This window comes from Vidua macroura, chromosome 19 (genome assembly GCF_024509145.1).
Source record: "Vidua macroura isolate BioBank_ID:100142 chromosome 19, ASM2450914v1, whole genome shotgun sequence".
Lineage (NCBI taxonomy): Eukaryota > Metazoa > Chordata > Aves > Passeriformes > Viduidae > Vidua > Vidua macroura.
The window spans coordinates 4850575-4871735 of record NC_071589.1 but is presented as its reverse complement, the minus strand read 5'-3'; the positions used below and the strand labels follow the sequence as shown (position 1 = coordinate 4871735).

At 43.3% G+C, this 21161-nt stretch overlaps 1 protein-coding gene across 2 annotated transcripts; it reads right to left on the bottom strand.

Annotated features, from left to right (window-relative positions):
- Positions 1 to 635: 635 nt before the first annotated feature.
- Positions 636 to 21149, bottom strand: ACOX1 (acyl-CoA oxidase 1). Of its 2 annotated transcripts, none has more exons than XM_053995078.1 (14): positions 20978 to 21149; positions 19789 to 19948; positions 14219 to 14379; positions 9393 to 9500; positions 8783 to 8902; positions 7506 to 7621; positions 7139 to 7308; positions 6674 to 6836; positions 5798 to 5988; positions 5023 to 5202; positions 4307 to 4412; positions 4078 to 4221; positions 3083 to 3289; positions 636 to 2161 (listed from the first exon to the last, which is right to left on the bottom strand). In XM_053995078.1, the coding sequence occupies exons 1-14, from the start codon at positions 21090 to 21092 to the stop codon at positions 2111 to 2113; spliced, it is 1992 nt and encodes a 663-aa protein (XP_053851053.1). In that variant the 5' UTR covers positions 21093 to 21149; the 3' UTR covers positions 636 to 2110. The 2 variants fall into 2 exon arrangements, with proteins under 2 accessions (XP_053851053.1, XP_053851052.1); XM_053995077.1 differs by lacking the exon at positions 14219 to 14379 and adding an exon at positions 11219 to 11379.
- Between the last annotated feature and the right edge of the window lie 12 nt (positions 21150 to 21161).

Below are 21161 nucleotides of genomic sequence, written 5' to 3'. Positions count from 1 at the left end.
GCAGGGTAAGAAGCGTACAAAATCCTCACCAACAGAAAGGAAGGAAAGTGTTTCCCAGTGCATCATCTCCAAAAACGAATGGAAAACAACTTCTGTGAATTGAATCTGCTGCTGCCCAGCACCATGGTCAGACCTTGCTTGGGCACTGATCAGCCTTTGCTGGTGCTGGAGCTGCAGTGACACCGAGCAAACACCACAGCCAGCTCTGCCCTGTGCCAGCCGTGCTTCCCCTGGGACTGGGGAGAGCAGGAGAGGCTGGATCCCCTGGGATGGGACAGGGATCCCCATGGGATGGGCCTGGATGCCCCACAACACTGCAGGGCAAAACCAGGGAGGTCACACTATGTAAAACACCAAAATCCAATTAATTTGAGGTCTTCCGAATACTTCATTCTACTTCCCCCATTAATCTACATGAGATCCACTGAAGGCAGTGTGTGAAAAGAAAGACATTTTGTCTGAAAACACATTTTTGTAATTTATTAGATCTGTACACAGCTAGTGCCATTCTCATTAGCATATTTTTAACCTGCTCCTCCATCCCTCCCTCCACTGGACACAGGGAAGGCAGAGCCCTCAGCCTCCTCTGGCATCCTGAACTTCCATGGGACCTGAAACACTCAGCAGCCAAAAGGCAAGTTTGATTAGTTTATTTAAAATTAAACATTTCTTTCTGTTCAGCTACTGCACGTGGAGCCAAACCTTGTGTCTGATCATTGTTAGTGCCAGAAAACTGATTCAAAATTAGAGACTAACAGAGCCCAAAGCTGCAGAGAAGCAGCTTCTCAGGTGTTGCCTCAGAACTGCAGGATTTGGGTTTATTTTACCATTTTAAGCTCAGAGTTGCCCTTCTCTAGTGTGAAAAGGTTTTATGGTTATTGGACAGTTATTGGTGTGGAAAAGCAGCAATGATTTTGCTTGGTTGTAGTTGTTGCACTGATTTCCCAGGGCAGCAGGACGCTCTCCTCCAAGCTGAATTCTTCCTGTTCAATCAGACAGCACCGTGCAAGGCCCAAGTCGGTATCAAAACAAAATTAAGCAAATCAGAGAAAGCTCCTTGGAAATGCATGGGTGGGAAAAATAATAAAAATCTGGACACTTCACTTGGGATTGTCGCTTTCTTGACAAATGCCTTTAAAAAACCAAGACAACATCCCAGAAAAATCAGAAGACCTGAGGATGTTGGTCAACTGATTTCTGCCCTCCAATACTGGCTTCAACAATCCAGGTTAAATTTGCAGTTTTTACCACTACCATGTGTTTTTTTTCCCACCAAATCAACATAAGTAATGTTTGTAAAGTGCTTTGAGATAGTGCTAGAAAACACTTAAGAGTGAAAAGAGGGGCAGAACATCTGTCATCAGCACCCAGCTGATTACTAGGAGTTGGTTTTATCCTCAGAGCAGCATCACTATGTTCTCCTTTGACCTCCTATTTACCAAGAGCTGGCACAAAGGGAAAAGGAGTTTGTGCAGGGCAGTGAAAGAAGGAAAACAAAGGAAACACGAGGATTTCTTCTGGAAAGATGCCTGAAGCAGAGCTCCAGAGAAGGATGGGTATTTACTTCCCAGATCCATCAGGAAAACAGTGCCACACGCAGACTCACATGCACAGAGCTCTGCAGGAGGCTTCACACAGCACAAACACTTGCCAAATGAGGAGAGAGGTGGGACTAATCTTAAAAAAAAAAAAATTTAAAAATCAAGACACTGATGCTTTTTTTGAGGGGAGGACATAACTGCTCACCAGAAGCTATTGCCTGAGGGCTGTCAACTACGTCATAGTAAAGCCCTGCCACCTTTTCCAGTTGACAGGAACTTCTCTCTAGTTAGCAGCTTCACAAAAGCAATCCTTGTATAAATCCATAAAGCTTTCCCAGATTTTTAAAAGGTTAATTTTACCATTATAATTGCACTTTAAAAAGAGGCATCAATCCTTATGCACTCTCCCCAAACACCTCCTCCGTTTATAAAAGAGGAAAGAAAAGCTACAGTTATTCACTGTCCTACAGCTACAGGATTCAAAGGTTTGATTTAGGTGCCTGAAGGAAGGATGCAAAGACCCACTTTTCAGGGCAGGGCAAGAGTGCATTTTAAAAAACCTGCAGGCTTCACAGCTTGGCTTGCATTGGCTTCAGGTGTTTATGGAAAGATTCATGAACCTGCAGGACAACAAGACAGCGGTTACAAGGTCAGGTTTGATCTTTGAAACAGTTTTACCTCCTCACATCTTGCAGTGTGTTTGTATACTAAGAAAATTTGAATCAGAGGCACTTTGGAGATTTAAGAACAGCCAGGTAACTTCTGTATTTCAGGGTCTACATGATACAAAGCATGAGAATATAAAAAACAGCCTGCCCACTACCCTTCTTTTAAGAAAGAAATGCAAGATTTACATCCATACAATTGTCTGGCATTTTAATTACAAGAAAACTGGTACAGGTTTCCTAAGGGGCTGTAATGAAGCTCCTAAGCCCCACTGACTTCAGTAGTACAGAACACTGAGCAAACTGTGCTGGGATTTAACTCCAGCTGCAGTCTCTGGCAGCCCATTGTAGGAGGTACAGTCTGCCCTCAAATAAAGGCATCAGGAGCAGGGACACTTCAGTTTATTTTAGCTCAGCTGCAGCTCCAGTCCTAGGCCAGATATACAACATCTGACACCTAAGTACTACAGGGGAGCAATTAATTTTCTTCACCACTCACTGCTACTGCCTCAAGACTGGAAGACTTGCCAGAAAATGGGCAAGGCTTCTACAGCTACTGTCACTAAGCAGAATCAACAGCAAGTGATAATTGCTTTTGAATTCACTGAGATACTTCAGTTGTTTCTCTGTGGAGTGCACCATTTCCTCCCTCACTGAGAAGCTCAAGAGATCCCACAGGGATGAATGCAAGGTACATCTGGGAGAGAAAACTACAGAGAGCAAACTGAAAGTAGCTTGTTAGTTTTGGTTCATTATTACTTGTGACTTTTCTCCCCTCTTCCTCAATTACCTGCTGAGATCACTGGAGCAGACTTAACAACCCTTAACTGAGTTATTTCTCTGGTCGTGTGAGAAAGAGAAGAGAGGTTTCTTTACCTGTGTTTTGTTCAGGGGGGATTTCTTTGCCCACTCAAACATGTTCTCGTAGACGTTGCCGTCGTAGCGGCCAAGCACAGACCCCAGATGGACATCGTGGAAGTCAAAGGAGTCCACCAGTGCCACTGCATTGGGACGAATGACAGCCAGGAGCTCCTTCACATGTTGGTTCACTTGGGTTATTTGGGTACTGGTCAAGATACCCGCCTTGAGAGGGGAAACAAGGATTACACAAGTCACAAATCCTTCCCTTCCCCAAGGTCTCACACAGGTCAGCTTTCCCACACACAAAAATACAGCAGTTCATTGAACACCAGGGTTTTTTTTTCTTCACTAGGTAATTAAATTGGCAATTTGGCACATTGCACAAGCAGAAGGACATGCCCTCCATACTGCCCAGCTATTAATCCTGAATGGGAGACTCACTCTGTGAGTACCTGTAAGTTAACTGCAGCAGCAAGTTTTCTTGGAGAATATGCATATAAGGGTATTAAATTGTGCCTAGCTTCAGGGAAATTTTTAGTAAGCAGGAAAGAGGAAAATGGGAAGATAAAACATACCATGTCTGCCTGAAGAGCAAACAAAACACTCCTGCCCAAATGCAATCTCAAACTGACAATGAAGAGAAGAAAAGCAACACCTGACAGTGTAAAGCCATTCATTGAAGGATGAGTTAGAATTTGAAGCACAATATCCCTTTTCAGGGGTATTAGTTGTGGAGCACATCTAACTGCAGCTCCTTTATTAATTCCTTGTTTTTTAATACACAGCAGCTGGTCACCAACTGGAAACCCTTTCAGCTAAACCCTGTTTCCATTTATCCACAAGGGAAACCTTATAAAAGCCTTCCAGCAGAACTGCACTGCTAAAGACCTTCTGGCAGCCAACAGCCAAGAACTTACACCTATAACATCCATACAGCTTAGAATGTAAAGCACATATGCAAGCAGTGAACCTGGCTTCAGAGATCTGGGGTGCTGGAGGAAGGCACCAACCTGCAGGAAATCGCCCACGTTCCTGCTGATGCCGAACAGGGCGTACAGGAGGCACAAGTCGGTCAGGACCGCGTGGACGGCGGCGTCACTGACCTCGGCCAGCTTGGCTGTGAACAGCTTCACTACCACATAGTGACAGTGGGCCTGCAGAAACCAAAGAGGGTCAGTCAGGGACACAGAAAGATGAGGAGCTCTCACAGCACATTTCTTTAGCAGGCACATCACTGACCTCTGATGCCCGCACAAGATCAACGGAAGTCCTGTTCCAGGCATCCTCCTTGCTCTTTCTGTGGTTCAGCTCAGCTTGCAGATTCTTTGCTGCAGATTCTACAAGCCTGTTTCATATGAGAAAGAAAAACAATTTACATAATAACACCACATTAACAGGATGACATACACTGAATTCATACATGTCAGTCATAGCACGTGAGCTCAGAATTCTTCTCATGTGCCGTGAGTGATGACAGTGACTGGAGTAACAAGTTGTGCTTCTATAACACCAGTAATCACTGCTCAGCTACAACACAGCTACAGAGGGGTAAGAGGACTTCTGACAGCACACATGTGGTGCTTCAATACCTACTCACAAGTTGGTGTCTGTTCTGTTCTCCCACTTCCCTCACAATGAACTTTAATATCAGGATTGTTTCTCTCCAGAGAGATCTCTGAGTAGTTTGGTATTTTAAAGTTTGAATATACTTTACGCATAAATAAGAAAAATAGAAATCTCAAAGGACTGGGGAGCAGAGTAACCAGGCTATGAGCAGCCCCCTGCAACCTCAAAGCACTTAAACCTGTCCCCAACCCAGTAAAGTGTGTCACTTCCTGAAAGCAATGGATCAAAGCTTCACCAGCCATGCCTCAAGAACCCGACACAAACAGGGCAGTGCATCACCACCACCTCACCCAGTTTTTCTTGGCTCAGCCCAGTCAGTGTGAGCTCACCGGGCAGCACGTGACTTGTAGGCCTCCACCAAGCTGGTGGGGTCGTTGATCCTCACGGTGACAGTCCTGGCAGCCACGTGCTGGGGCTGGATGCGCTGCCTGGAGAGGTCATTCAGGTAGGACACCATGCCACTGACTTGCTGTCCAGAGGTCACCTGGGTGTAGCTTTTCATAAGGAACCTGAAAATAGAGACAGCAGATGGCAGCTCTTACTCATGAGTTGTTTGAATGGACAAAAGTCATCTCACTGAGGCTCAGGCCAGAAAGAACAGTTGTAGCACACAATTATCTGTCAAAAATGGGGTAGGGGACAGAAACATGACACCAGTTTTGTGCTAATACAGACACTTCTGCTCATTACTTTGTCACCAAATTCACTGCACACCAGTCAAATAAAAGACTCCTCAACACCAATTTAGTTTTAAGAAGGGCATAATTTATTACAGATGTCTGGTTGCATGGGCGTAACTCCTCCTTGTGTGCAGGTGATTTTTTACAAGTGTGTTGCTTACATACAGTCCCTACATGCATATTATAATTAACTCATTACCATAAAACCCTCCTCAAGTTCCCAGATTGAGTCCTTGTTTTGGCTGTAGCTGCATTCCTAAGCCAGATGTCTCCCCCTTATCTTCCAACTGTCCTTGCTGGGATAGCAGATACTGTTTCGCTGCTCAAAGTTACACAGCAGAAATTGAATTAACCCTTTTGGTATCAACTTTAGCCACAAGGACCATGAGGAGAGGCTGGAAATCCCCGTGCAGAGCTCCCATACCTGGCTGTCTGCAGCATCATGACAGTGTTCTCCCCCTCATAGGTGCAGGACGGGGTGAAGGTGACATAGATGTCAGGAATGCCACTGCAGCGGGAGTAGCCGTGCCCGCCGCACGCCATCCGACATTCCTCAATGCCAGCGCTGGCAGTCCAGGAGGTGAACGCCTTCAGCCCTGCTGTCAGGGCGTGCAGCTGAGGGGAAACAGCAAAGCCAGGTTTATTTTGCAGTCTTAGCTTGCACGCATAAATGTTAAGGACTGCAACTCCCAGAAAAAACAAAGTGAAATCAACACCATTCTTGCGCTGTTCCACAGGTTTTTGTTTTCCTTGAAGGAACTTTTTCTTGAGCCAAATATTTACATGAAAACCCTTGTACATGGAAAGACTTATTTTAAGTACATCATTCCTTCTGCCCCTACACATTTTATGTACAGTTTTCAACTGCCCATTGTCACAAACCCTGACAGAAAATTAACATTTTACAACCCTAAGCCCTCAGTATAGTACTGATACTTTGATCAACACACCTACTCTACCCTAGGAACCTGGAAGAACAATTAAGAAGTTACAGCACAAGCACAAGACCAGTCTGAACTCCCAAACAGTACTCCATCATTCCTGGAAATGCACCTTTTGAATGAAAATATATTCCCAGTAGCTTTCTCACTGTGCATTACTCCCTGTTTCTTATAAAGTGCTAAATTAACAGAGCAAATAAATGTCACCAACACATCCTGGACTTGGGGACTTCTGAAACTACAGAAGTAGAAGACATCTCATGAGTGAAAGCCAAAAAGGCTCAATGCCTCTTCTTCCAAGCTGTGAAGAAACCTCACACAAATTCAACCAACACTCTGGTTTCCAGAGGACACACTACCTCTGGCAGCTCACTGAGGTCCCCCTTGCTGATGTCCCCACTGATACGATGGTAGGTGTTCTTGATGTAGGCTCCCACAAAATGGAAGGCGTATGCTGTTGCCAGGAGAGGAAAGAGTTTGTATTGTTGGGTCTGATAATCCAGGATCTGGGGTTCTGGTTCCCTAGAGCAAAACACAGATGAGTTAGCATGTCAGTGGTAGCAACCTGCTGCAGAAACCAAATTTATCCCTATTCTAAGTAAGTTCACCAACCATATCAAGCCAGACTCTCTAAGACCATCCAGCAAAAGCCTCTGGCAGGGGAGGACATTCCAAAAATGAAAGAGTATGCACTCCCCAGGACAAACAGTGTTTTGAAACCACACCGAGTGCCAAAGCAAATACCAGCCACAGCCCCCATTCCTCCCAGTACTTCAGAATTTTCCCTCAGCAGTTTAGGCTGCTCTGGGTCTCCCTGCACTCACCCTGGTTTCAGCTCAGACTGGTGTCTGACGGCGCTGTAGCGGATGGCGATGGTGCAGGCCCGGGACAGGGAGCGAGCAGAGTCACCCACGATGAGGGAACGGATGAACACCATGGTCCCATAGGTCAGCTTGTCACTGACTGGTTTCACATAGGTGCCATCTGGTTCAACCTGCCAAAAAATAAAAGATAAAAAAAAAAATGCAGCCTGTTGATTTGTGAAGTTTCTTCCCTTTAACATGTTCATACTGTAAACTCATCAAGCAGCATTTACAAACCACCCACAGTCCTTCTGGTGCACTACTCAAGCTCACAAGAGCATTCAGCATGCCCATTTCTAACAGCAGATGCTGAAACTCACTGCTTTACCTGGGCATATTTCATCAGCATGTTTTCCCGAGGAATTCGGAAGTTGTCCATTTTCAGGTAGCCATTATCCATTTCATCATAGCCAAATTTGGGGCCAATGTCACCAACTGTAATACCTGCCACAGACAAAGCCACTTGCATTAAGAAATAGGGACTAAACACAACACAAGAAGTTCAAGCCTTCTCCAACAAGGAGATTGGTTAGTTTTCTAGCAAGTCCTGGCAGTGTTAGGAGTAAGAGTTAACAGGGACCTTAATCTCTTTGACAGAAAAGTGATGTCCTGGTTTTGGCTGGGATAGAGTGAAATTATCTTCCCAGTGGCTGGTACAGTGCTGTGTTCCGGATTTAGCACGAGAACAATGTTGATAACACACTGATGGTTCAGTTGTTGCTGGGTAGCACTTGCATCAGATCAAGGACTTTTCAATTTCCACACTGCCCCAACAGTGAGGAGGCTTGGGGGACACAAGAAGCTGGCAGGTGACACAGCCAGGACAGATGATCCCAGCTGGACAAAGGGATATTCCCACCATGTGGTGTCATGCTGAACAATAAAACTGGGTGAAGCCAGCTGGGGGGGATGACAGCTCCCTGCTCAGGGACTGGCTCAGCATCAGTCAGCTGGTGCTGAGCAATCACACAGTGATCACTTGCTCTGCATATTCTACTATTATTACCATTGTTGTTATTGTTACTGTTATTATTATTAATTTCCCTTCTTTTTCTGTCCTATTAAATTGTCTTTATCTGAGTCTACAAGTTTTACCTTTTTCACAATTCTTTCCCCAATCCCTCTGTGTGGAGGGAATGGCTGTGTGTGTTTAGCTGCCTGATGAGTTAAACCACAACAACTGGATATCAAAACATGGGAGCGTCCATAATTTCCATGCAGCCCTACTATCCACTCACTGCAGGAGCTGTCTCTAAAGTTCATCCAGCTCACTTCCAGCTAAAGAGTGACGGAAGTTCTCCTTCCCCTATCAGAAAGCAGGATGTGCTGCTCATGGAATGCATAGCTAGGAGACACTGGGGCAGAACCAAATCCCAAACTAAACTTCACTGGGGAAAAATCAAATCCCAAACTAAACTTCAAATTGAAGGCCTGGTAGGAAAGATGATTTAGTGGTAGTTCAGTCATAAGAAAGACTCATTTAAGCCCTGTGATTGACCAGATGAATTCAGCTAATGAAATAGCTATGGACTTTAACAAGACAGAGCAGCTGTATACAGTCAGAGAGAAACAGATGTAATCTATTCCCTGAGTGTGAATTTGTACCTGGCAGAGGTTCATGTGTGCCCAGCTGCCGGATGGGGACAATGAAGGCGTGCAGGCCTTTGCACTGGCCCTGGGTGTAGAGCTGAGCCAGAACGATGGCGTGGTTCGACGTCTTCCCAACTGCAACGGGAGCAGGACTCAGCACAGGAACACAGTCAGACATGCTCACACACACAGAGTCTTTCTTCTGAGATAACCTCATCACATCCTGTACTAGAAAACCAGACTGACCCCACTGGATGCCACCCCAGTCATAAAGCTCTACGACAAAATGTTGCTCAAGTCAATGGAAGTTGCACAACACAATTTTCTTAACTATAAAACACCGACTCCTTGGCATACCCATCAGTGAAGCTGAAGGAACTGTAAATAATTTGAGACAAGCAATCAAAAATTACACCAACTCCACAGTGTGAATGGTCCTGAGCAACAGCCCCAGAGCACACAGACAATGTTTAGCAGGCTCTGATAAGTCAGCTTGCTATGCAAGAGTGACTGGCTTTCAGCCAACTCTTTGGATCAACTTTCAGTTATATCACTGTAGATACAACACACATAGCATCAGCCCCCTGAGTTTGTCCATACATCTGCCAGATTTAGACACACTTACGTCCACCTGGCCACCACTTGATGGAGGTGACAGTGGGGCTGTTGAGGATGAACTCCTGTGTAGAGGGGTCGTAAGTGGCTGTCGTTTCCAGGCCCCGAAGATGAGTCCCTGGAAACAAGTAAACACATTGTTTTGGCAGGAAGTCAGTCACAAAACAGAGACAAGGACAAAACTGGACAATGGAAAGTGGAACTCCAGTAGTAATGTTTGAATTTTAATTTTGCTTTTAGGCTAAAGGTATAAAAAGCTAAATATCAACAAATTAAGGAAGAACAAGTGAGGGCTAGACCACATTCTGGACTGCCAATTCTCAGAAAACATTGATTTTTTTCCCCAGTGGCCTAAGACTAGTTTTCCAAGCACCTCCAATCTGACACCTTTTTGCTATCACACAGACCAGAAGCCCTTTCTAATTTAAAATATTCCATGGGAACACACCCACCTGAATTTCAATAAAATGCAATCTGATTAAATTGCAAAATAAAACTATCCAGTTCTCAGCCACAAGACGAAATAAACAGCCATCACCTCTTCATTCCCTCATCAAGCCTACATTCTCCTCACTTGATGGAGCTGATCTGCCAGAAGAGATCATCCATAGCTCCAAGAGAGCAAGTAATGGCATGTGTATGCCAGGTACTGATGCAGGTAGATGAAGAGACTGCATAACAATGGAGGTAATTCCAGGAACAGTCTTTGTCTTCTGCCCCCAGTGCTTCACTTCCCACACACCTGTCTCAGAGCAGCGGCACTGCCCCTGAATGTCTTAAAAACTCCCAAAATCACCAGGCCTACTTGCTTAAACTAGACAAGCTGTGAACACTCCTGAGAGCCTGGACTGACAGGGCAGGACAAGAGCTCCAACGGGAAAAAGGAGATCATCTTGCAGCACCCACGTTCCCAAAGCATGGAGGTAATGGCAGACTTCCACAGGCAGCTCAAGACAGACATACTCTGCTGGCAAAGGATCTTCAAACCTCACTAGTTCCAAGAGATTCTCCTCAGACTTGAAGTTACTTTATGCTTCACACAGTCTCTACATTTCCCTTCAACACAAAGGTGAATCCTGCTCATCTTTAGAAAATAATTCTCACTGCAACTCTGAGATGACAAAAATTAAAGTTTCCCAGGGCAGAATATCCTCCCTTTGAAACCTGATTTAGAAGTGTTGCAATCACAATACTGCTGGAGTTATCAAAATTCATTTCAAAGCTTGAAAGCAAAAGAATGGCAACAAAAAACCAAGTCAACATGAGAGAGAACTCAGAAAGCCCAACACATTTTATGGTCAGTTAAAAAGAACACATGGGAGTGAACTAAGGGGAAAAAGCTCCCCACAAAACATGAGCATTGCAACCAAGTTAATCCTGACCCATCTGATCCAAGGTTAATCCCGAGGTGAACAAGCAACTCTTAATTTTTTGGCATCTCTTTCACTACCTCAAAGCTCTGTTCTTTTATCTTTACACTGAACATTAATTAGAGCAAATCAGAACTCAAACTGGAAAGAACAGCAAGTGTAAAATGAACAGATGCCACCAAACTGACTGCACCAGTGATGGGCAGTAATGATACTGGTTTGAATTGGAGGAGCACCCAGGTGCTCATTTACAGAGGTACAGACATCAAACCCTCTCTTCAGAGGAAGAGGGAAGCAGCACATGGCATAATGCTCTATTAACCCTTGCAGAGGCTGTCCACTTTTCCCTGCATACAGCTGCATGTGGAAAGCTGTGGGACACACACACACACTGCTCTACCCAGGCACAGGAATCCTCTGTACTCAAAGGCATTCTTAGAAAGAGCATTTACTGAATGTACTGTACCATGGCCCATTTCAGTCTGGGCATAAGTGCCAATGATCTCCAGGTTCCAGGCAGGCATGAAGAAGCGATCCTGCTGCTCTGGGGTGGCCTGGGTGAGAAGAGTGGGGAGGAACATGCCCAAGTGAAGGTCCAGAGGTTCAGGCCGTCCACGGTGAACAAAGCTGTGAAGAATTGTCACAGGATGGGAGCGTGAAGGGAATGTTATGAGAGGGAAGCAAGCATGAGGATTCATGGTGGAGATTCAGGAAGAGATAAAAAGAAAAAAAAAATTATTCATGCATCAATCAGAATTCAGCAAGTGTATTTCAGAGAGCCAGAGCACTGTCCTTTACTCAGGCCTGAGTAATACGAAATTGCACTCACTTTGAAATAAACATGCTGCAGTACATTTCTTTGTAATCTTGCAGAAAGTGCATCTGCAACATTCCCCTATTTTTTATGCAGTGTGATTGATTAAAAAAAAGGATGAATCCAACCCAAAAGATGGACGAGAACTTCTGGTTTGAACATCAGAGCATCCCTAAGTTCACTGGGCTGAGGCAGTCAGCTGAGAATGTCAGTTTGTTGGAGATGTGACGTGGCTGAACGCAGTGTGCTTTCAACCAAATATAGAAAGTTCACCTTTTTTTTTTTTTTTTTGACATGCTTTGAAGGTAGAACCTGGTGGAAGTCACAGTTTATCCAGCTAAACGAGTTAGGTTTTCAATGAACTTTATTTTTTTAAAAAAAAGGCAAATCCTAACTGGCTGCACTATTTACTCTATTTTTTAAAAATTAAACATCAGACAAAATTAATGTACATGGCATTTTAAATCAACTTCAATTTCTGCTATTTTAAAGAACTTTCTTAAAAGGACAGTGCTCTGTATGCATAACTCAAAGTTGTGAACATGAACAATTGGGAAGAAACCCAACATTTTTAAATTTGTAGATCACCAGCACAAATTATCTCAAATTAAATATATTTCATTAGAATTACTTTTTCTCCATCTTCTGTCAAACACCACTGTGAGGTAATTAAGTGGTCTATTAAGTTTTTCAATAGAAATAATTAATTCATCACTAAATCTTAAAATATTGACAGCTTTGAGTATTAAAATAGTGGTGATAGATTGAGGACCAGTACCTCCATCTGGCTCATTTATGTATGAAATAAATTCAATTGGACTTTAACAGGAATATATCTATATTTAAATGATATGCATTATGGAAAGAGCACTGATCTGAGCTTGGCTCAGATTCATCTGACATTCTTAGCAAAGAGGGAACAATGCATCCTTGTGTTCTCTAAATACACATTAATATGAACTAGTCCTGTCCCTAGGGCTTCCCAATACTGTTTTTTGATAGTCTCAGACTCCTACAAATAAATTCAACTATAATAAACCCAGCAGCAAGGTTTTCTAAGCTTTCTGACTGCACAGTGACCAAGCCCAACAATGGCGTATCAGGAACACCAGATTTTAAGTGAGTTCAGTACTGGTGAGAAATACACAGCTGACAGCCAAAGAGTGACAAAAAAACCCAGATAGAAACAGCACAGTATTTTCACTTTTCCACTGCTCCTTCTTGTTTCATTTTCAGCCCTGTGCTATTTGTGTTTCCTTTTTTTTTTTTTTTTTTTTTTTTTTTGAGGGAGAGAGGAGACTTCTTCACTATGAAAGAGGTTAAAATCAACACAGGCTATCACACGTAGAGTCACCAAGATAAAACTGAGTAACTACCCATTCAGGCCAGAGTTCAATTCAATAATCCAGAGGTCTGCTTCCCCATCACCAGATTTTAAACATCAGGATTAAATTAAGCAAAGCTAAGTGACAAGTACTGCAGCAGCTTCACTGATGAAATATCAGATACTCAATATTCACAGCAGGAATGCCACATGTTTGCATTTTAATTATTCAGCATAGAAAGTGTAACTACTTCACTATATTCCATTTAGTGTCAAAATACCCATTTAACCATGAAACAACATGAGAACTATAAGGAAATCAACCATCAGCAGGCAAGAAAGTGCAATGATCTAATGTGAAATCAGAAGTAAAATCAATCACTGCAGTGTGGATGTGACTGATTTCAAACAGCTGGTGTGGAAAAGCAAGGCACTGATTGTTGCCATTCAGTTCTCTCTCAGCTTCTGGTGTTGAGCTGGGTTTGTTGAGCAGGATAGAGGACAGGGTTTTTTCCACTGAATCTTCTTCAAATGTTTCAGCAGCTGTAACTGAGCAACCAGGCAGCTGGCATTGCCACCCAGCAGTGTCCAGACTTGGCACCTCAGGCTTTCCCACTTCAGATGCCAGCACAAGCACTGGAGTCCTTGTTTGTTAACTATTCTTCCTGGTACTTAACAGCCATAATTCCAGGTTGTGGACTAAAAGACTGTTTTTTTATCCATTAAATGTTCTTCCATTTGAAGCAGTGAAAGTTGCTTTCAACAACAGCAGGAATAGGATGGCTTTTTTTCTTTGTAAACAAGATCTTTCCAGGAAGCTGTACAACTGCAGTGGAGCAGCATCTGGAAGAAAAGTGCCTGGGGCAAAGCATACCTGACTTTCAACCCAGAACTCACAATCTTGCTGTGCTCCACTGCTCCTGTAGGAATGCTCCTGACCTGTTTCTGCAGGCCAGCCATGCACTGAGGGCTCTGGCATACCCATCCCAAAATCAGGCAAAAGTAAAAACCACAGTACTGTTCATTGACATGTTCCAACTGGTTCAGGTGAAATTCAGATTCTCAGGGCTTAGAACAACCTCCTCATTTCAAAACAAAGATAAGAACTACCAATGCAGAGATCAGCTAAGAGGTGAATTCTGGAAAAGACCAAAAGGAATCTTGGGATTGTCAGGATGTGAAATGAGGTGGCTGTCTGGCTACAGACATCAACCATTAACTGAGGAATTTTACCTTTCCCCCTTTTAGATTGACCCAGGGAACATTAACGATTTACCCACTGGAGTTAGAGAAAAGAGGTTACCCATTGATCCCTGAAGGGAACTAACCATGTCCCATTTCGGTTTGGGCGTAGGTGCCAATTATCTTGACTCCACGGACCAGGGGCAGCCACTTCTCCTTCTGAGCAGCAGACGTTTGGGTCTCTATGGTTTTGTGAAACATGCTGAAGTGGAGACCCAAAGGTTCAGGAAAATTGCCCAAGCATGTTCTACAGGAGAGAAATAGAGGGATCTGGATCTCAGTCTTACTGTTACCATGAACCTGAAAGGTTTTTCTCCACCTGAAGCATAAGATAAATAATCTCTTTGCCTCATCCAACCTTTTTTTTTTTTTTTTACCACAAGCAACCTCCAAATGTGGAGGCATCAGACGCAATACCAATGGGGAAACAAATGTTTCTTCCAGGCATCTTCTTCACCCCATGAATCCTGCTGTTGCTATGTAACTGGAAAAAATATTATTCTACAAAGGTTCATGAGGAACTTGAAACTAAGGACATGAAAATCAAAATATTTTCTCCCCCATCTCTGAGGCTTTGTGGGAATAAATCCCACTGCTGATGGTAGCCTACAACTAGGGCATTATTAGTTAGAAGAAATATGTATTAAAAAGGAAAAGGTTTCTTTGGTGACTGAGCTCTTTTTGGAACAGCTCTGTATTGCCTGCAGCTGCTTCTATCTGCTGTGAGAGCTGGAACTCATCTTCACTTAAAATTACCATTACAGTCTAGTGCTGGAGGGAATGGAAAGAAAATTCAGACATTTTAGGTGTGCTTCACCAAAGCAGAAGTTATTTCATGAAAGAAAACTAATCATCTAGTAGCCACAATGGTAGGCAAAGTACATTCTCAATTAAAACATTTTTCCTTCTGCAGCTTGACCAGTTTCTTCATCTTCAATATTCTGTACACAAATGTTTATTCCATCTAAACTCTGAGATAGAGGAGGAAAAAATGAGCCTTCTGCATAAATACCACAGGGGATGTTCTGCACATAGCTTGTCAATTACAGCAGCATTTGTGATTGGCATTTTGCATCATGCAGAGAGTAAATAATTGATAATTCAACAGTAGGTCCTGTACAGGCTGTGAAAACCAGCCTTAGAGTGAGAAATAAAGCACCACTGAACTGTGAGCGAGAGTAAATGAGCCATGGATTTTTCCGGGAACAAAATTATTGTAATCAAGCAATCAAATGCTGGTGATTAATGTATTAACTGTGCTTTAAACTGGTGTGGGTGCAGGTACAGTGTCTCAAGTTCCTGGAATCGAAGCACACAGCTCTTTCACCAAAAAAAACCTCTCTTGCCTACAGCAGCAGATGTTACCAAAGCTGATGCTTTCAGGGTGACCAAGGGCTTAAAAATGCTGCAAGGACAGCAAGACAGAACTTTTCAACACTCTTGTGGTTTCCTAAGTAGGGTACTCTTTTAGCCCAGAACCTATACAGCAACAGCAGCCCCCTTTTCTTCCTCAATGCCTGCAGCACAATTATTGTGCGCCTACTCCCTGGGCCCAAAAAGGACAAATCTACAGGGAGAAAGTGAGTGCTGACCTTGAAACATGAAGTTTCAGGGTAGCTTGGGAAGAGCTTGAATGGGACTTTGCATATTTTCAACAATCATTGAAAGAACTTGAGAAAAATGTGCAGCCCATGCTTTGCTATCAGAAAAATCACTGCTTCTTTGAACATAATGTTCCAGGAAAACATCCCAGAAATCTTCTAAAAGGTCACTCCAGCAACTTTCACTGCCTATGAGGAAGTTTAATCACAAGTGCCAGATATCTAATGATTGCTATTACCTTCTCTGACAGGAGGAAGACAACAGACATTTTGCAAGTGGATGCTTTAACACCCCTGTGTCAGGAGGTCATGATGTTTCTGTAGCCAAACGTGCAGCATTTTAACAGCTGCTTGCATTAACTAAGCTGAAAATTAAATTACAGCAGAAACTGTTCATCTCTGTGTATTCCACACTGAAGATTTAGGATTTCCTTAATGTGCCTTTTAACTTGAATGACAGTGAGAGAGAATCCTGTTTTCCTCAAGACACAGGGCAAACAGAAGTACCAGCTGTGAAGGAAGGAACAACAGGTTTTCTTCCTTTCCATTTCTTTCTCTGAACTCTTACTGCTTCCCATTACAATTTCAACACTCCCAGCACCTGGATTGGCTGTTCTCCAAAGGCTGCAGTGTGTAACTGTCCAAATACTCTGCTCCATCAAGACTGATGGTGGCAGTGACCATCTGATCAATGCTCAGCTACTCTGAGGTCAGCCTCACTGCAACAACCAGTGTCACAATGAGGCAGCAGCTCCAAATCCACTTCTGGGAGAAGGCTGTGTAGTAATATGTGCTTTGGCAATATAGATCTTCCCAGAGTTCACAGCAATCAGTGCCACCCACACAGTAAAAGGCATTTATGTGACAGGTGTGTCACTGTCTCAAAGTGCACAGAGGATGACAGAAGCAAAGCCTGTGTGTTCAGAGGCTCCAAAGCTACAGGAACAACTGCAAAGCCGTCCTCAGGCTGCAGAACTGGGTCACAGAACAGGGGCATTTACTTTACATTAGTCTTTGTGCAAACTTTTCTTCTTTGGGCAGTTCTTGAAGTAACTCTTTCAGGATGAGCACGAAGGGTCATCCCAGTGGAGGAGCAGGAGCTGTGTTTGAGCTGTGCTAACTGGGCTTCAGAGCTAACAACTGCTATGGCAATAAACTCCTGTTCCAGTTTTATCAAAGTTAGATTAAGCCAGACTCATTCACTCTGTATTAATTTAGCAATGCCAAGTAGGGCCCACAGTAGAGTTTTTCTACTTTGATTTGCTCAAAGCTACTCCGGGTCCGAATTTAGAGATGTAAGAACAAATTCCAACAGGGAAAGTGGACACTCATGCAATGCTTATGAACACAGGAATCATCTGGTGACCAGCAGCTCTCAGATCTTCTCTTCTTCCGTGACCCAGTTTGTCTCAACTGTTTTTCATTGCTTTGTTTAATCCCATTTTCCTCAATGAAAGTTAATTAAAGTTGAAGGTGAATTAAAATTAAGCAGCTTGCTCTCTTCCAAGAGCATTGGAGCATTACACCAGAAACATTTCCCATTTTTCATGCTGCCTTAAGATTTTGCTGCAGTTAGACTGTAAAAGAAATCTGAAATATTGGCACTTTTAGGCTGATGGCCTTCAAAGCTGTAGTCACAACAGCTGCAACTGCAGTGTGGACATAGAAGAATTACTACATGAAAAGCAATTAAGTATATTTATTAGATCCTCTTATGATTTGGAGTCCAACAAAGCCCTTTGGAAATAAGAAGGAGGAGCATTCACTTGGACATGTCACAGCAGCAGCAGTAACTGTTTACATATGTCTTCAATGCAGTGAGGGAAGCAGCCTTTCTCCTCACCTACTCATAAATCAAGCTATAAAGTTGGTGAGTCATTTGCAAAGCCACCTAGAGACATTCTGGCACTTTAGGAAAGCTATGGGAAAAAATTCTTCAAAATTGCATATGTAAATCTGTCCCTGCCTTTTGGGGATAACTGACAAAATTTCTTAAGCTCCCGTAAATTGAAATGTCAATCACAATAAATGCAACTTGATGTCTGAATCAAGAACATCAAGTCTATTTCATAAACTTCATTTGAGGCATGTTGCAACACCATATCCATTCAGTTTTCAGTTTGGAAAAATGAGTAAGCCCAAACACACTTTCTCCAGGTCAGGTTTTACACTAATGAAGTCACTTCCAGTGAGCATCAATTAGCATGTTTGGATATGGGATAGAAATAAACATAATTTTGTCAGTTGGGTGCAGTTCACCAAATTTTAAAAATATTTAACACTCAGCAAGTGGGAAAGTGGGGACAGATATTAAAATGCAAATGAAATCAAAGGATGAAAAAAAATCCTTTCATTTAATCCATTTTTAAGCAGCAGCAAGCCCATATCCTCCCTTGCCAACACCACACATTATAGTAAAGAAGTAATTTCAGAATATCAACAGTGTACAGTTCTTAGAGCAAACACACTTCACCTGTAGGCAAGAAGTTTATACACTGCTCTTCATTCTGCTATACATTATTACAGAATAAATATGGTATATAAAATAAATTTAAAATGGCAAATACACTCAGTCTACAGTAATTGCAATTATATTTTGAAATCCTGAATGGTGGCAATTAGATTTTACCTTGGGAAAAAGTAAGCCTTTTTTATTGTTTCTATTGGTTTTGGACTGTGAATTCTGACTAGTCACACCAGTCATGCCACGTTAGATATGGAGGTACTATTTGGTATCTGTACGAAATATTTATTACACTTTCATTCACTTAAGTATTGCTGACTCCAAAGTAAATTTATAGAAAGACAAAACCAGAATCTCTCATTTGACTACTTCAGAAAAGTCTGTTTTCATATAATATTGCCATTAATGCTACAAAAAGACAGAAAGTTTGTTAGAATTTTCCATCTGATAGACTGGATAGACTTTGCTGAATTTTCTCTGTAGAAATAAATAAATAAAGAAAGAAACTTCCCCATCACTTTCAATAAAACTTGTGTAGGAAAAAAAAATTAATTATTAACTTTGGCTGTGCAGCATCTGAATAATCCACTACTGTCACTGAACTTCTTCCCTGTTATCACTGTCCACCAATGATGATTTTCAAATTATTTACATTACTTCCATGAGAACCTTCATTGCACAGGTCAGTGCAGACCAGTTTCTCTGAAAGTTAAACCACAGTGGACAAGATGACTTCAATTTCCTAATGCCAAGGGTCATGCCCTGGGGCCCATGACAGCTTTTCTACAAAACCAGTTAGAGGGGGCTTGTGGTTCATTATTTAATGTGCCAGAGGATATATCCATGGGATTACGACAGATTTCTACATCTGTGTAACTTCTCTGTTATCAGTTTCTGTTTGATTAAAACAGAAAGAGTTTAACAGAATTAGGGGGAGAAACGCATCAAAATCAGGAACTGAGTTCTAATTTCTTCTGGAAGGAATGAAAACTCAGATGTAAAGACAGTCTTATTTTCATTAACTTGATCCAAAGGTGGTACTATCAGATAAACTAAAGGTCAGGTACAACAAAAAGGCTCTGGGTCAAAGAGAACCTCTGGAGCTTAGAGGAGGGGCCCAGAACAGATAGTGATACACAAGAACTTATAAACCATCTTGGAATAGTTTCAAGTATCTCTGCAATGTGACTTTATTAGGTCTAAGTGCAAAGTGAAGTAATCATCTTTTAGAGATTTCATCAGAAGCTGCAAACTCATAAGATCTATTCAGATTCAAAGGAATTCAGTATGATTTTTTTATTCCTTTTGAAAAAAAATCTTACTTCAAGTTCTGTTTTTTAGTTTCTGCATCACACATAAAGAACAGGGTATAATTGTTAATGTTGTATTGCTGTTAAAAAAAAAAGCCCTAAGAAAACACAGCATTCAGGAATTCAGGGTTTAATCTGAAATTACTGAAGCCAGTAATTGAGTGAACTTTTATACAGGTCTTGAGCTTCCTTTAGACAACAAACATAGGAAAAAAGCACAACCCTAGCATCCTTGGTGATGACTGAAGTACAAGAAGCAAACTCTGGATCTTTTTAGGTACCTTTTAAACCAGTAGATCTCCTCAGGATCTGCAATTCCATATTCCCTCAGCTTCATCACCATCAAGGAGCTCTTCCTGATGGCTTGCTCATAGCGTTGGCTACGGGACAGGAAGTTCAAATCCTCGTGCTGGAAGTCAGGGTCATTAAGAACTAAGGCCTCTAGGGACAGAACAGAAGAGGAAAACAAGTTCAGTTTCCACAAACCTCAGCGGGGGGTAAGCAACGACCCAGCATTTTACCTGCTCTACCTCAATGTAGAGGTATCAGAAAATTGAAAATAAAATTAGAGGCTAACCAAATGAGAATGAAATCAAAGCTCTTTGAGAGCTCAACTGCTGGCACTCTCATTCCCCACATAAACCCCATTTTCAGTTCAAAGCACTCTGGACTTGGCAGGAGGGCAATTGACTGATGTAAGACCAGCAGGCCCCTCAGCAACAGCCTCAGAGGCTCGGGAAGCCTTGTGAACTCTGATCCCCACGAAACTCCAGCAGAAGGGCACAGTTATTATTCCCACTGTGCCAACTGGAAAACAAGGTGCTCAGAGAGCACCTTTCTGTGTCCCCCCTTTGGTAGCAAAGTTACACAACACCAGCCTCTGACAGTCCCGGCCTAGGGAAGAGCCTGGAAGTAGCTCATTAATCTCTCATAACCACATTGTGCGGGGTGACAAATAGATTACATTTGTACTGTTGGGCAAGAAGAGCATGCTAGGAAGGAAAAAGGAGGGACAGACCCCACGAGAAATGTCCATGGGAAGCTGTCTCTACCCTCTGGAGGAAGGGGAAACAGAGAAGTAAAAGGACACTGCTTTATCAGGGCCACCCTATATCCTTTCTGGGGAGAAGAGGGGGACCAGGGACGTAACGCAGCTCCTGTTCCTCTCTAACCCCTTCCTTTACGCTGACCCTCTTCCTGCAAACCCTCTCCTCACAGCTTTCTCTTCTCCTTGGGGTCTCCCCTCTCCACAAAAGCTCCTCCACACCCTCTCCCGCCCCACGATCCCCTCACAACTTCGTGGTTCCTCACTTCCCCCGAGGCTCCTCACCCCCGCCCTGTATCCCGCTCTCCCTGGGTCTCCCCCACCACGCAGCCTCTCCCCTTCCCACCCCCCGCATATCCTTCTCCCGCTCCGAGCCCTGACCGGGGCTGTCTCTCCCCGTCCCCACGGCCCGGGCCCTCCCTCACCGATCTCCTTGCGGCGGCGGGTGCGCCCAGGGCCGCCGTCTAGGATGTGGGTGAGCAGCTCAGGCTGGAAGGTGGCGGCGGCGCGCTCCCTCCGCAGGTCCGCGTTCACCGACATCGCGGCGGCGGCTCCGCCCGATCCCGATCCCGATCCCGATCCCGATCCCAGTCCCAGTGCCAGTCCCAG